This window comes from Pecten maximus, chromosome 12 (genome assembly GCF_902652985.1).
Source record: "Pecten maximus chromosome 12, xPecMax1.1, whole genome shotgun sequence".
Taxonomy (NCBI): Eukaryota; Metazoa; Mollusca; class Bivalvia; order Pectinida; family Pectinidae; genus Pecten; species Pecten maximus.
The window spans coordinates 11,358,882-11,375,914 of record NC_047026.1 but is presented as its reverse complement, the minus strand read 5'-3'; the positions used below and the strand labels follow the sequence as shown (position 1 = coordinate 11,375,914).

Here is a 17,033-nt window from a genome sequence, read left to right as displayed (position 1 = left end):
CTTGCACCAAAAATTTAACATTTGGAAAACCAACGCCGACGCCGGAGTGACGACATAAGCTCTCACTCTTCTTCGAAGAGATGAGCTAAAAACTGATGTTGGTATATATAGAAACCCACACCTCCAAAACCTTCATCCGAGGTTAAAATATACCCACAGCTAGCTCAGCCCTTAGATATATGTCATATAAATCATACCAAATGTGTTCATTTTGGTAACAAAGAAAACACAAATTTACGTTGATCGGTTTTATATTCCCTGGTCTGGCCTATAAACATTTAATTCTTAAAATTTTACTAACATAAACATTTTACCAGAGACATTCAAAACACAACTACACCATCACTGTAACAAGTAGTTTTATTGTTTCCAATACTTGAAGGAAATTGTGTATAGTAAATTACATTTACATTGAATAAAAGCACTATACAATTATAATGAATAGTTATGTCAAACTGTAATTGGAAATAAATAATAAATAACTGACAGAATAACACTCAAACTCAGACACAAGACATAACACACTTACTCCTCACAAAAAAAGGGCCGATATTGCTGTACGAAACATCTGACTCACTTGTATGTACAATTCATAAACCTCTATTTTGATCATTTTTATAGTCTTTTTTAATGTTATACAAGAGAGATAACTCTGTGTTTTACACGATAACCTTTGAAGCACAAATGTTTAATGACCTCAGCAATTTACCGTAAATCTAATGATTTTAAGTTCATGCAAAATATTTTATTTCCATTCATTTTCTCAAGGATGCACAAAACTAGTTTCCAGGGAAGAACTTGAGACAAAATGAGCCACATACAGGACTAGATATTATGATTGATATTTGGGTTTCAATTTTGGTGTTGATTATGACAAATACTTATTAATTTCCACAGGTACAGTTCATTCAAATCCAACTCCAACAGACTTTTAGACTTTCAGAATTTTAACTACAAGCCATCCAGAGCTATCTTACTCTTGAAGATTTCCATCAAATTTATGTCTTAAAAGATTTGTATAGTACATAGTTTAAAAATTGAACTTTCTTGGTATACTAACTACAAAAGTGAGCTTTAACATACTTTTTATGTGTAAATTTGTGTGAAATTCAAATGATATTTGTTGTTTATTTAACTAACTTGGGCCGTGATTACAAAGATATTCACAAAATCAGTCATTCACACACTACTACAAACTGTACATGTTCTGATGAACACAATGTTATGCCCTTCAGAAAAGAAAGGGAGGGGTAATGTACAAAAAAAAAAAAAAAAATCTTAAAAACACAGAAATATTACGACAAATCATCACGTTATATACTAATCAATACAAATCTTACATAGCAAGAGAAAGATTAGGCCAACATTGAAATCAAAACATTCGTTTCAAATGCTTTTCATTCATCACGTATACATCAAGAATTTTAAATTCTCACTATTGATCAGTCTCCCCTATAACATTTATAATGAGATGACTGACAAAATCTTGAGTCATTCCTGTACATACACTTCCTTCCAATTGGAATACAATTTCAAGCCAATTTAAAAATGTTAAGAAACAATAAAATATGCTTTGGGTATTTCAGTTTTTCGTTATTTAATTATGTGAATAAAACCTAAATGATGTGCAATGTGTATGACATCCTGACAATGAATATTTTTGCTGGGTTCGAATTTCATCCGTGGTAAATCAAATTTCTTGTATCCAGCACAATACATCATATAACGACGAAAGTTATCAAAGAAAATATTGATCCCAAAAAAACAATTAGAAATTTACACATTTACAATAGTACCATCATTCTTCCATTCCATATCCAATACGCAATGTGCACTTTTACCCCATCGATGAAAAAAAAAATTGCATTCACTCCAATCCAATGAAAACTAAACATACAAATTGTACATCATTTCCCTATTACACAAGTGATCCTGTTTAAAGCTTTCAGGACTGATCTGTACAATAAAACACAATATGTACTCCACTCTGTAATGATACATAGTTTATATGTGGCGTCTACAACCTACAAAACCTGTCCCTCTACACATAGCAGAAGCATTGTATGCTCTACTGTACTAAAAGCCTGGACAAATCACACGCATGCACTGCAATTACCACAAGGAATGAGCTCCATGGTGACCAGCATACAGAAGTATTCCTCGCACTAGCAGTTCAACCATACCTTGGTGTAAAGTGATTACTCAGTCGAGTTCCCTTACAACATCTAAACTCAACCTATATACAAATTATATCATTTTATTATCACAATATAATGTTTATCATAAACAAGTTATGATTTATATGATGAGGATAGTAGAGAATTGAGGAACATGATGACATTGTTGTTCTAAGGTGTACACATTCCAATACTTAGAATTTGAAAGTGAACTCAATATAGTGCTGCATGGTGATGGCTATACAGTGCTATTGAATATTCAAAATTCTGTCACCGAAACTAAAGTTCCTGGATTTTCAGACAACTGATTATATTTTAAATGAAGCAGATACTACTAATGCCGTTCTTGGGTTTTTTCAGCTTCAGCACTTTATTGTAATTACTGGTAGCACTAAATATTGTCTTATATATATACACATACTGTTATCAGGGTTTTGACTGGATCTGTGTGGGATTAGGCCAGCAGGTCAGCTAATTAACAGACACTTTTAAAGTTACTTTCTACATCATCTGACAGTGAATTATAGGCTTACCAAGATGAAATAATCATTTAAATAGGAAGATATTACAAGGTCAGCTTTACATTCAAGATGTTTGAACCACTGATGGCTTTAGTAGGAATCAACAGAAACATTACTGGCAGATAAAAGACTTGTTCAATAGGGGATAGATATAGCATCTACACATCTGAATTCTCTGGTACCGGGAGTATATCAGCCCAACACACCTCTCCAGAAACTACTGATGACCTTGACCTATACATGTTCCAAGGTTACAGGGGTCAATGGGCAGCAGGGAACCTTCAATAATCACATTTCTACTCTCTCCAAATGTTACACTTAACCTGCCTTAAGTCCAATTCCAAATATCACGTTATGCTTGGTAGTGGTTATACATATTTTAATACTGACGACATATTCCCTGCCAGATGGAGATGTTAGTAATAATTGATTACCTTTCCTTGGACTTCGGCACAATAAATAAGTTACCTTACATGTATATCATATTTTTATGTTCGTCTAATCTTTATATAATAATCTTTCTTGGTCAACACATTCATATGTTTGAAATATACCAAAGATGCATGTTTACGTTAATTATCTCAAAAATATTATGTTACAATTAGTTTTGATAGCAAAGAAACACCTACAATATCTATATTATATCTCAAATAATACAGATGAACAGGTTCAATCATTAAAATATAGACTATGAAACAGCAGCATACAAAACACAATATATGCATGCTCGACAGTTCCAGAGTTTGTGTAAAGTCGACTGCACTTGTAAGATAACTCCCATAAGTACAGGTTCAATGGTGGTTCGAGTAGGTGGGAACAAGTTGACAGACAGGTCAAACCTAACGGTTCTCAGTGAAATAGTCAAAATCAAAGTACTTTCACACCACTCAAGTCTCTCAAATCACAAACTATGTCCAATTATGCAATAATCTTATGTTAATTTAAATTTAGAATAAATATAAATTTTGAAGGGAAACACAGCCACTGGCATCAGTCATTCAGATTTTACTCAACTGAAAAATGCCCTGTTTTCTGTTCTTATTAACAGTCTGAAATAAAATTTTAAACAGCATACATATTATATCTAATATTTGAAAATCCAACCTCAAAAACATACATGTTGTGTCCACTTTTCAAGTTGTTATGGTGATCTTTGCATAGTCGATCTTTTCCATGTTGTTAAAAAATCGTTTTTCTCTCAATTTGCCTTAACACTCGGACAGAAAGCCACATAATGGAATATAAATGGAAAAGTATGAAGATTCCCAGATCAGCTTAAATTTTCTCTTACACATATGTGAACATGTTATAATACCTGATGTCTATATTCTCTACACAGGACAATATTAAATCTGACAGCTCCAAGACGACCACATATGATACACAAGAAAAATCGCTCTAGCAACAGTTGATTACATTTAACAAAAGTCCAGCATGAGGCTTTTAATATTTAACAACAAAAATGGAGCATGTTCGAGAAAGTGCGGATATGAACTATGTGACGAGAAACCTCCTTTCTTTGATGATCCATCATCATTTTAAGAGATTCAATGTTTGCATTTTCAATAAGACGTTGATGTCATGGCTACATGAAGCTTTATTAAAATAGTATATATGTTACACCATTTTATGAATATAGATTTTTATGGAATTTTGCAAAAAAAAAAAAATGAAATAAAATAAAATTTGCACTCAACTAATATAAATTGCTCTATAATCAAAACTATTATACGAACTTGCTGGATTTTTTACTCTTCTAAAAACAATATATGATACCCCCATTGCACATATCATGGATATTTTTGGAAATTCACAATTAAAAGAACAGATATTTTTTTCAAATGTACAAATTAATCAATAATCAAAATTAGAATAAAGTTAATTTCAATAGAAATAGAGAAAAAAATATCACATCATTTTGAATAAATGGAGTATACTAAAACTGTAACATCTGATAACTAGTTAGCAGAGAATATAGCCGTTTCATCTGAAACATCCCAGGAACAATGGTTTTGATGAGAAATTTTTGTTGTTATAAAAAAAGATCAAAAATAAGGATCCAGATTTTCAGAACAGTTGTGTCACAAAACCAAGTTTATTGGGTGGCTTAGGATTGTTTTTTTTTTTGTCCCTCTAACAAAAGCAATTTACAATAATCTCTTCAAATTGAGCATTGCAATATTCTGGCTGGTAGCATGTATTACACAAGAAAACTGTAAATCACCATAATACTACAACTACAGTCGATGAGAACCAAACAATGTACAAGCACACCAAGACACATCTCTACAAATACACACACATTCTGTCACTTCACTATTAAATTCAAAGTAGACTTAGCATACTATTTCCCACTTAAATGCCATGCATCAACCAACAGCTTGATAAGCCAAGCCGATTAGCTGACATGATGCATGTTGAAAATATACTCTTTCTCTCTAAAAAAAATCAACAAATACCTGCATGCAACTGAAATGATCGTTTTGTGTATATATAGCTGAATAGGACAATCATGGGCAACCATTCTAGATTGACTTGCCCTTTGACCTGCAGTGTATGATTTGAATGATACTTAAGCACTCTTCCCTTCGGACAATCTTTATGTTGTCTGCAGATTCTGTGTCCTATAATTATCAATAGACTTGGCTTGGTACCGTGTAGTCCTAGCCATACTTCACACCATTCAACAGAGATCTTGGCTGGGAAATAAAGTCATGCTGCAATGCAAATTACCTAGCCATTCCAATAAGGCAATGTTAGCCAGCAAACAAACAATATTTATGGGAATACATTTCAAATGAAAATGAATTAGGTCACTGTACCTAAACAAAATCATTATAGCACTGAAATGTGACCCTAGGTCACTTTAGGGTCACAAACACATCACTAAAGGTGATGATTTTGGACAAAATTTCTATTCCCGTGGAATTAGTTTTTCTTTTCGAAGCAGATCTAGGATGTGCTCACAGTTGCATGTAAACTCCTCACGTGGCTGGTTTCAAATCACTTGTTGAAGTTGTATGATCGTGCAGGGGAGTGGGATGAGCTTGCTCCTTCTGGCACGGGCACATTTAAGAAGTCCCAAATAAGGATGGTGTCGTCATGTGAACTACTTACAATTTGAAATTCATCAAATTGTAGACGGAATACGCGACCAGAATGTTCCTGCAGAAAACACGAAGAAACAGCAAGATATTTGAAATTGTCAACGAAGTTGGATTCTTATATATTTTAACGGAAGACCCTTGATGGTATGATACATGATATGTAAAAACATGTAAAAACTAAGTGATACAGTGTCAGCTAGATTACTGACATAACAGCATGTGTCCAATTCTAAACCTGAGCTTAATATATGCACCAAACAGACCTCACATTTAACACAATTTAAACCATATGAATTTAAGTGGTATAATAACTACATATTGTAAAACATCTTAATACTTGTAGATTTTTAAGTGCAGCATGTCCATTTTATTAATGCTCCAACTACCATTGTTAATAGCAAAGCCTCTGGTTGGTCAAGAATCTGCTGCTATAGTGAAATTTTCTTTGTCCTACCCTCTAACTAATGAAAAATTCCATATATTTCCTACTTGAATGGCCCTAGTACATATCTAGACAAAATTCCATTGATGAACTCTCAACATTAACTTAATTAAAATATTAATGTTGTGTTAATCAAATGATTCCATTATGATATACAAAATTGATATTTGTCTAGAACATAACTCACCCATGGGTCCTGTTAATACCCGATACTATAGAAACACATAAGGGACTCACCACTAATGTTCGGAGACAGAGAGTTCCTGCAGGAGCCCGAGGGTCCAGTGCTGCAGCTAGGTCCCACACTTTGATTTTTCTGTAAAAGTAAAACAAAATCATAAGGGCTATTCCATTAAAATATCTACCTAATCCCAGAGGCCAACTCGATTTGAAATCTTTTCCTTCTAGAATATAACTTCCGGTCACTCGATTTGTAGTTATTCTGCTTCTGGAAGATCTTCTACCTCTTCCGTCTCAAAGATGGAAGATTAATCTTCCAAGATGGCGGCGACCATGTTTAAGTGTGCGACATGCGAAGTGATGACTTTCACTAGAGAAGTACTTATGACACATACATGCACAGGTTTATGTTACAGTTTGAGAAAACTTTAAAATTTATTTGTTTTTCCGGTTTACTCGATTTACATATAACGAAATGCGATCTTCTGAGAAGGCTTCTCTTCCGAGAAGAGTGCAAATCGAGTTGGCCTCTGGTCTCCACAATAAAACACTTCTATCCATGGTTGGATTGCCTTCCTATTATTTCTATATAATTTATTAAATAAATTCTATAGATGGTACCCCTTAACAAAATCTGGAGTCCTGGGGTGAGGTAGATGTTTTACTTGAAAAGCCCTAACGGCTATTCGAGTACTATATATATCCTACCGAAGGACACCAAATAAAGAATTTCTATGTATGGTGGGTTCTTGAGAAAAAACATCCTATTATGTAGTACTATTTGAATTCAATCCCTTCTATGGGTGGTCCCTGTTTCTGCTTTAAATGTGATGGCTTTTTAATGCTTGCATTAATTGGAGAACATAATATGAGAAATTAAAAATACACATCAAATTTAACATAAATCAATATTAATACATTCCAAAATTATGCCTATATATGAAAATTGGTAAATGAAAGAAATTAAACAATACATGAAGATTCACAACGTTTTTTTTTTAAATATTATAACATATAATTTGATGTCACAGTAATAAACCCATTTGCTTGTTCATGTAGAGTAGTAAGAATTTCCAAGCTTACCCATCATAGGCACCGCTGACAATGTGCTTGTTGTCGAAGCGAATACATCGCACCAACTCCTCATGTCCCTCCAAGACTCGAAGACAGGCACCACATTCAATGTCCCACAGTCTGCGAAAAAAGTTATTTATCAAACCAATTATAAATGAAGACATCATCTACAAACCTACAATGAATATTAGTTTTTTGAGTAAAACCCTAGATAACTATTGACCACTTACCTGATGGTGTTATCAGAGCTGCCACTCACTACCAGTCTGTCTCTGTACTGGAGGCAGGCAATTCCTCTTTTGTGACCATTGAGTGTGCGAACAAATTCACAGGACAGTGTGCTCCAAACCTTGGATGAAAATTATCTTCATTTTTATTTCTAGAAGCAGTAGATTGGAACAATAACCCCAACACCTACAATGTTGATATGTCTCAGTAGCCCTGTCTATAGCCATTTCAAATATGATTTTTTTAACTACCTGTACTTCAAAATTGTTGACAAAAATTAAAACCTCTCTTCTTATCTGCATTTTTCCAGACCCCTATCAACCCAATGTTTCTCCTGGATATAGGACGAACTGTTGATACCCCATCACCCACTATTTACAAGTGCCCATCTGTACCCCCATGTAAAACCTTTATCTGTTAAAAAAATCTTTCTGAATCTCTACAAGAAAATGAGTTACTTGTGTATATTTTTCACCTTTATGGTTCGGTCTCCAGAAGCAGATACAATGTATTTTTCGTCAAAGTCAACAACATTTACAGCAGCACGATGGCCGACCAGAACCCTTCGCAGGTTAATTTCTGTGGGTGACTGCATGTCCCATACAGCAATTGATCGATCCTATAAACAAATAGTACTATTATCTTAAAACAACCTGTTCACATACAGATATTTAGGCAACAGTAATTTGGATGAAATGAGATTTCCTTAAGTTTGGAAATGTAATGTTATTCATTGACATCAATTATGACAAGACAAAAGTTTTGGTGTTAGTATAACTCTATGATGCAGTTTTATACTGATTATACAGTATTCACTGTATCAATGCCTTAATTTACATATATAAAATTTGCTATTCATTCCCATTTTATCAATGTATACTAATTAAGATAACAACCTGGAATGTAGATTTGCTTTTTAATCAAATTTTATCTTCCTCAAGATTTTAATATCTATAAATCTATTGAAGATAACCAGTCCTACCTTTGAACAGGTGACCATAATTCCATCACAGAAGCGAAGATGAAGAACAGCTTCGCAGTGGTGAATCAAAGTGTTCAACATTTCCCCTGTACGCACATCCCACACCCTGTAATCAAACAGTTTCATTCATTTTATGAGCTAATTTAAAAATTGATTTCAGCGAAACAAGTCTACTGGGTATTGCTAAAGCAATAGTATCGGTAGTGACCTTGACCTGAAAACCCTGAAATTCAAACTTATCCCAAGATATTATGATCCTTGATCATTGTGTGAATTTTTATATCAAAATCCCTCAAGGTATACTGACAATGCATTATCATTGCATTATATCATCTACTGACATCTGGAAGTTTTCAGTTTTCTGAGAATCTTTAAGAGGTGGAGTAGTTTGCATTATTTTTTCACAAAAAGTTAAAAGTTTTTCATGAATATGTAGTGTTATATAAATGCATCATAATTATTATAATCATGTTTCAAATACGTAATGAGATCTTGATTTAAAATCTTGTTATATAACCGAATCCACTGGATAAAAACTACTCGCTGTAGTCTGAGATGTTATGTTGTACCTACCTGACAGTGGAGTCACTGGACCCCGAGATTATGATGTTGTCATCGTACTGTAGACAAAGTACAGAGCCTGTGTGGCCAGTCAAAACTTGGATGCATTCCAGTGATGTTCTGTTCCAGATCTGTTAAAACAGAAAAACACTTGATTTTCATACAAAATTATGACTCCTAAGTAAATCTGCTAGAATTTAATATAAATGTGTTATCATGATCATAGTTCAACAAATCCTTGAGCTAATTGTTTCAACTTGAGATTATGTTTCAACTTATATATTTAAACATAAGCTTTTGAAAATTTCTTGATACCACAAACATCTACAATATTCTTGAAAGCTAAGCAATCCCATCTTTTTTTTGTATGTACCTTTCTGTGATCTGTTTTAATACCTTTACATTCTTCAAAACAGGTAATTCTCAGTATAAAGGAAGCTCTGCTTGTGAAAGTTTTACGAACCCAAGGAACTTGTACATGTTCTTGCACAAAAACTAAGATTCTGTTAAAAACAGGGTAACACATTTCCCTGTAAAACATTATCTTGTCCTGTAAAACATTATCAAGGCCCTGGAGCATGAGAATTCTATGTAGTTTGACTATCCTTGTCAGATCCACAATGTCTAATGAACAAACCTTAATTGTGTTGTCCCTAAGGCCGCTGATGATCCGAGTCTCATCATACTGTAAACAGTACACGCCCTTGCTCGTCTCACTACGACAGTGTATCCTCTGTAAGGTGTGTCGGCCTGTCCGCCAGTTGTTCTCAATTTTCTGTACAGAAACAAAGGATGACATACTATAAAACATGTTTTGAATTCAACAATCTAAATAAAATAGACACAAAAGCATGTTAAAAGCAAATATGTTGTGAAAACGATTTCTGGTTCTACTGGGTTTGTTGACCTATAACAATATTTGTCCAGTCAGTATCACTCAAAATCTAGAAATACCTCCATCATAAAATACTTATGGATGATAGGACATAGTCACATACTTTTCATATGCATTTGTCAATATAGACTGGACATGTGAAAATTCGAACATTAAACACTTACAGTGAAAGATCTATTATGTCAGGATTCCAGCTTTTGTTTAGGTAATCAACCAGAGAAAGTAAAGGCTGTTCCAAAATTATCCATGAGGGAGGGGTGGGAGGCATATTTTCAAAGAACCCAACACACATCAAATATTAGAATATAATAAGTATAATCAAATGTAAAAAAGGGGCTTTATCCCTACCACCATGAAATTTTACAAGTGCCTCCCACCCCTCCCACACAGACAATTTTGGAATATAAAACTAATATTATCTAAATGTTTTAGTTATTTTTTAAATATTGCAACACTTACGTCAATGTCTTGAATGATGTTTGGGTATAAGTTTCTGTAGAATTTGTGGTCTTTTTGGGACTCTCCAGGCTTAGGTTTGAACAAGAAGTGAATCCTTGGGAAGAAAAATGGCAATTACTTTAAAATTCTTCATATATTTTGTAACCTTGATAATGAATTTACATAATCACTAGAAGCAACTTTACTAACAGCTCCAAGATGAGGGACAGATCAACTCATCAAGAAGTATCACATTTCCCCAAAATTTTACATGAAAATAATACTATATAATTGGTCATCAGTGAGTTTTTTATGTCTCAAAATAATACATATTAAATCAAATAAACGCCATGAACAAAATGACTGGGTGTTTTCTGTTACTATATGGTAACATCCACTGTCACTCAACGATTGAAGATTTGTCGTTTGGCATTTTATTAAATTTCCATGATATTGTCAATTAGATATGATTTAAGTTATGATATATATATAACTGCAATATATTTATTGTACGTAATTCTGATATATTTAGCACTGACAGCTTTTAAAATCAAATATTAATCCTAAATGTAGGACCGGTGGTCAATCTAGGATCAACAATTTCTTTGGGTGGTCATGTTGGTGGCACAGTGGTATATATATATTACACTGAGTTTGCACATATAGCTAGCTATATATAGGTGTCTGGGTTTTGATTCCTCGATCGGACATGAAAAGGTATATAGGTTCACCATAACTAATATTTGTAAATTTACATAACTTTTTGCAAGTGTTATATCAAATTGATAAAATTTACACTTAACAATTCTTTAAAACATAAAAACAAAATTAAGGTGCAATGGTTATAAATCATCGTTTATTCTTTTTGGCTCTTGGTGTTATTAACCTGACATGGAAACTGACATATTAACATTATGAAATCTCTATTACATGTCAGTTTAAATATGCATCAACTGTAAATTTGTTAAATTTCACTCACAGGTTGCAGATTTGAAAGAAAGACTTGCATGATTTTATCTATTTCCTTATATTATTGTTAATTAAAGAAATTTAATGAAAATGAAAGTTTGTTGACTCTATCTCCCACTTTAGTTTCAAATTGTATATAGATTTGTATACAATTGTATGTCTTGTCTCATGATACTGTCAAAGTTGTTTTAATTTGTTTAGTGATCACAAGATCTCCATAAGTTGTGTATCCTTGTCAGTGACTACAGATTGATGGCAAATGTGTCTGTTCACTTTAAGTAATTGACTACAACTAATTATAATTATCATCATGATACATGTAGATATGCCAGTAGGAAATGTCCACATGTCTTTGTTTTTGATGAGTGACCAAAATGAACTGAGCTGTCAAAACTATTTCCAATTTGAAATTTGAATCCAGACATCCTGGAGACATGAAGTTTAATTCAAACATATGTAATTATAATATGGAGAGTTTCAGTCCTATCTGTTGACAGAAACCTGGATCTGAGTTATCTGAGGTTATAAACAATAATATGATTTTATTCAGACAAATTGTATAAACATTTAATAACACAGTTAGTTTGGTTTCACCAAAATAAAGTACCACACCTATCCGACAGTGTTTTGGCCTAGAAAGATGTATCAATAACCATTTCTTGTAGTATATTGACATTTAAAACTTTCATTGTACATGTGAATATAAGCTATCTACACATTCAATAGTAACAATAGTAAAGTGAAGTCTCCTTTAAATATATTATGTCATTAACTCCTAGATAATTTCAAAATTTTCCCTATTCATCTTACTCAGATAGACTCAGACTAGCTTGAAATATTTACAACTACACATATTAACTAAATCTTTGTCTTTGGAGATGGGCATACGATCCATAATTTGTATGCATTCTTGGCTGAGGAAGATTCCTGCATTAAAGATCGCCTTGTGTGACCTTAATGAAAGGGGAGATCCTTATGGAGAGGTTTGTCAAAAATAGGAATTTCCTGGAGTATTCATACAGCATTTCTTCAACAAATCTAACAACAATATGGAACAAAGATACACACACAAATTGTAAGTGAATATTTTGACATACCATCCCCGTCTTTCTGCAAGCCCCTGCCATAAGGGATCTGTGCGCACCATTCTTTCTATCAATTTCTTCCATAGCATTCCTTCCGAGATCACACGGTACCACTCTTTGCACACTAACTCTGCTGAACATAATGATTTGGCATCCAGGAAGGAAAGGATGGACTCTGCTACATGATCTAGACCCTTGGCTGTAAGTTTGAAGAAATATAATTAATATAAACAGTTACTCTATATTATATATATATAAGAACATCAATTTTATTATTAAATGTTTTGAACAATTATTTTTTAAATTGTATCTTTGAAATCTGATATTCAATGCAAAAACTGACCTGTTCCATTATCAGGTCATCCAGTAGAGACCATTGAGTGAGTTTTGGCATATATCGTATCTGACTCTTGGAATTGAAGGGACATGTGTCTATTTGACATATTTGTTTCGACTCTTCACATTTCTGAGAAATAGTGAGTTTACTTCTGAAATTGCTAAATCCCAAGGGTCAACTGGATGCCCTACATTATAGTTCCTAGCTAGGGCTATATACAATATATCCAATACTGACAGGGTATTTTGGAAATATATGAATCTATATATAGAACACAATTAAATAAATATACACTGTCACAACAATACATAGCATGATGTCACCACCTTTTGTATCTATATAAATAGCACGGTTAAAAATAAAGATTACCTGGCAGTGCTGAAATGAAATCTCTTTGCAACATAGGTTTTAAAAATGTATTAATCTGTCCGTGTTGATAATGACACATCCGAGATAACAAATGTTCAACAAATACAACTTGGTCGTTTTCAGTCCAGCCATCAAAACATTTTATACATATATCACGATCCTGGTTATACTGAGGTGACGGTTCCGGTGTACGCGGTGTAATTGATGTAATCATTGCAGCAGTCTCCACCTGAAATTTTACAATATTTAGGTGAGAAAAATGCAGCACATCAAAATAAATATTAGTCAAATGATATTAAATTCAGCATAATCTTTCTATGATTACCTTATATTTCTTACCCCAATCTCAAATAGTTATTTTTATCTTTTCAATAACTAGAAGAACCCAAAGAGGGACAAAATTACAAGCAATTTAAAAAAAAATCTTTAACATTATTTGCGTTTCTAATCAAGTGTAAACAATGTTATACATGATAAACAGTTATTAATTTCTGAAAAAAATAATCTTTTTTTTTTAATTTATAAAATAAAATTATTTTGCAGACTGTTTATATATTAATTATATCAAGCCAAGAGAAACATCTGTGCAAGGATCCCGGGGTATCCAATAGGATATTAAGCGAAGAAATTACCTGTGTTATTCATGATCTTTAAGTAGCAAATAATCACAAACAAGGCTTAACAATTTATGTATATAATTTGTTAGTCTAAGATTTGGGGAATACTACCCATTATGACATTTAGGGGAAATGAAGGGATGAAGTGTCTTGAATTATTCTGTAACACTTTACAACTATTCTTTGCTATAACTGTTATATATTTCATAAAAATTTCGGGGATTTCCCATTTTCGAGAATTTCCCACGGTTTTATAGGATTTATTTTATGGGGAATTTGTTTTTATTCAAAGGGGAAACACTATCAGTGGGGAATACTACCTAATTTTGGTAGTGAAATCGGTCTAGATTAACCTCTGAATTTGTATATTGCATGTGTTGGTAAATTAAGAATTACCATTATTAGTTCATTTCGGCTCATATTCTTGGAATCATTTCAAAATTCATTTAAAAGATTAGTACTTTATGACAATATATGGATACTACGATATATATATTGATACACATGTACATATACCCATGATACATAATGTATTAACTTACATTAGTATAGCGATACACTTTAAACTATTAGAATATGAATGAGTTATCGCCCTTTGCGCGATCTACAACGACAGCAAAACACAGCAGGTAATAAACTCACTTCATCACCTACCACTGATTCAGATTGTCCATGTTGCTTTAGGAATCAGACGTTTTGTCGGAGAATAGTTAATGTATTACAAAGATGGCAACCATGTAGTAAATAAGTCATATTAAAATTCACAGACAGAACATCCGATACCTGTGGTAGGCTTTAATGTCAGGCTATTCAAATCTAATCTTGGACTGTGAACAAACAATTAGCAGAATACTGCGTATAGAACTATTTTTTTATGAATAACAACAAACCTTTCTACACAAATGACAGCCTTAACGGTAAACTAACTGGAGCCCACACATTAAAAGTCCAATTTTTTAAGTGAAAAAGTGACAATGTACTGTACCTGTGGGTCCAAACACCAAAGTATATATAAGATATTGGTGACATTCAGTTACACCTTTATTTTTTTTACAATTAAAGACAAATCAACTATTTAAACAAGTTTGTTTAAAACTAAGACATTTTCATTTTTACATGAAAAGGAATATTTCCTATTTTTGGTTTTATTATCAATGCAAACATGTATTGAGGAATCTGTATAAAATATAGCCCTATGAAAGTTCATCCGTATTTTCTCTTTCTCTTTCTGTATGAATACTGCCAAAGGAAATGTATTCATATTGTTATGAATTTTCATATTTCAGTATAAATAAATGAATACAATAAGACTTCTCCCTCTCATCACACAATATATAATGTTTTACCAGCATTAGATGTAAAACAATTCATACATAAAATAATGTTCATCTATTCTATTGATATTCACGTTTAGATTAAATTGATAATCTGTACTACCTTTTTTTATTCAAATGAAAAAGCATCTCAATATCTATGCATGTTATGGACACAAACCAGTTCAAAACATAACATCCTAATTTAGTTCAATGAGTTCATATTACTGGTTCTTTATTCTAATTTCCTTTCATTTCCTATAATAGCGACACATATATACGCATAAAATGAAAACTAGGACTAAAAGGGCGGGTCTGTTTGCAGCTTGTATTTATTTTGCGCACGAAATATGACTGGGGATATGGCAAATACATATACATGTCACTGCAATATAAGTAAGTGTACCCGAATACCATGTTTTTTGTTCGAGGAAGGGAATTGAAGGGGACAGGAATTTATCATTTTCTTTTTAGGTTATAGCGAGATAACGATCAATATATTGATATATGTACACCCCAAATAAATATATATTACTCTGCTAATGTTTTCGAGTGAAAACATATTCTTTATATAACAGAAGCTGTCTTAATGTACTGGCTATTCCAATGTTTTGTTCTGTCCTGAAGTTGTCAATCAAGTAAGATGGCGTCGCAAATCGGTCCTTGAAACCCGACACAATTTTAACAAAATATGACGATATAATAACACACATACCCTTCTTTGATCCACTCTCTCATCCGAGGAAGTACATGTCTCCATCTTCATCTCAAGAGAAGACATGTTTTTTGGAGACTGTGACCAAAACAATGAAACAATTGTGTATCATCCACCCAAGAGATTTTTTCTCTTCGTGACGTCACAGCCGGAAGTGGTTTTGTTCAGTGTTCAATACACACCCAACAAATGCTAAAACTGATAAAAAATATACATAGGGAAACTTCAATATTTATGGACCAAACTTGCTGGTTACGTTATATTCTGAATACATGCTTCCATTAAAATTATTTTATTTCGTATGTGACGCTAACGGTCAAACTAAACACCAAACTGGAATGACGGGCATAACATCCGGAATATTTCCCGGGGTTTTATGACATGACGCAACACGAAACTTATAAAGTTAAACGTAAACAAATATTCTGCTGCGTAACTTTTTAAAACTAAGATGGACATTTTTATGCTGAATGCATGTACATAAAATGAAATGGCCATCGTTATTGATGGTGTTCGCCAACTATACAGAAAGTTAACAGAAAGTACGACCTTGTAATGTTTTCATGGGTCCACGGCCGCGCCATTGTTGTAACATTCACCCCATTTCCGTCCTGTCCGAAACTGTCAGTTTCATGTCTTTAATTAAATGTTAAAGAAAGATCTCAATACATTTCACTATTGTCAAATTCAATATAGGTCAGAATGATACAGACCAATTATCAACAAAGTTTGTATAGGCAATCAAACCGTGCCAGTACATTAAGAAATCACTTATTTAGGGCCAATTTATATTAGTTGTAGACCAACACTGTCACTGTGGATTTCCTAGTGAAGACACCTATCATTTCTTTTTTTCTTGTAATTCCTATATTGAACAAAGAATAACACTATTTCGTAATCTCAATACATATATCCCCCTTACCGTAAATCTATTGCTCTTTGGAGATTCTAACTTGTCTGATCGAGAAAACGAACTCATTTTCATGCACACTCAGCAATTCATTCAGGATTCAAATAGATTCT

At 33.0% G+C, this 17,033-nt stretch overlaps 1 protein-coding gene across 2 annotated transcripts; it reads right to left on the bottom strand.

Moving 5' to 3' along the window:
• Positions 1-342: 342 nt before the first annotated feature.
• On the bottom strand, positions 343-16,188 carry LOC117340071 (F-box/WD repeat-containing protein 1A-like). 2 transcript variants are annotated; one of them, XM_033901846.1, is made up of 12 exons: positions 16,011-16,188; positions 13,366-13,594; positions 12,672-12,858; positions 10,627-10,720; positions 9,910-10,047; positions 9,285-9,403; positions 8,712-8,817; positions 8,205-8,348; positions 7,732-7,850; positions 7,511-7,621; positions 6,485-6,563; positions 343-5,866 (listed from the first exon to the last, which is right to left on the bottom strand). In XM_033901846.1, the coding sequence occupies exons 1-12, from the start codon at positions 16,074-16,076 to the stop codon at positions 5,702-5,704; spliced, it is 1,557 nt and encodes a 518-aa protein (XP_033757737.1). In that variant the 5' UTR covers positions 16,077-16,188; the 3' UTR covers positions 343-5,701. The 2 variants fall into 2 exon arrangements, with proteins under 2 accessions (XP_033757737.1, XP_033757738.1); XM_033901847.1 differs by having other exon boundaries at positions 343-5,863.
• Between the last annotated feature and the right edge of the window lie 845 nt (positions 16,189-17,033).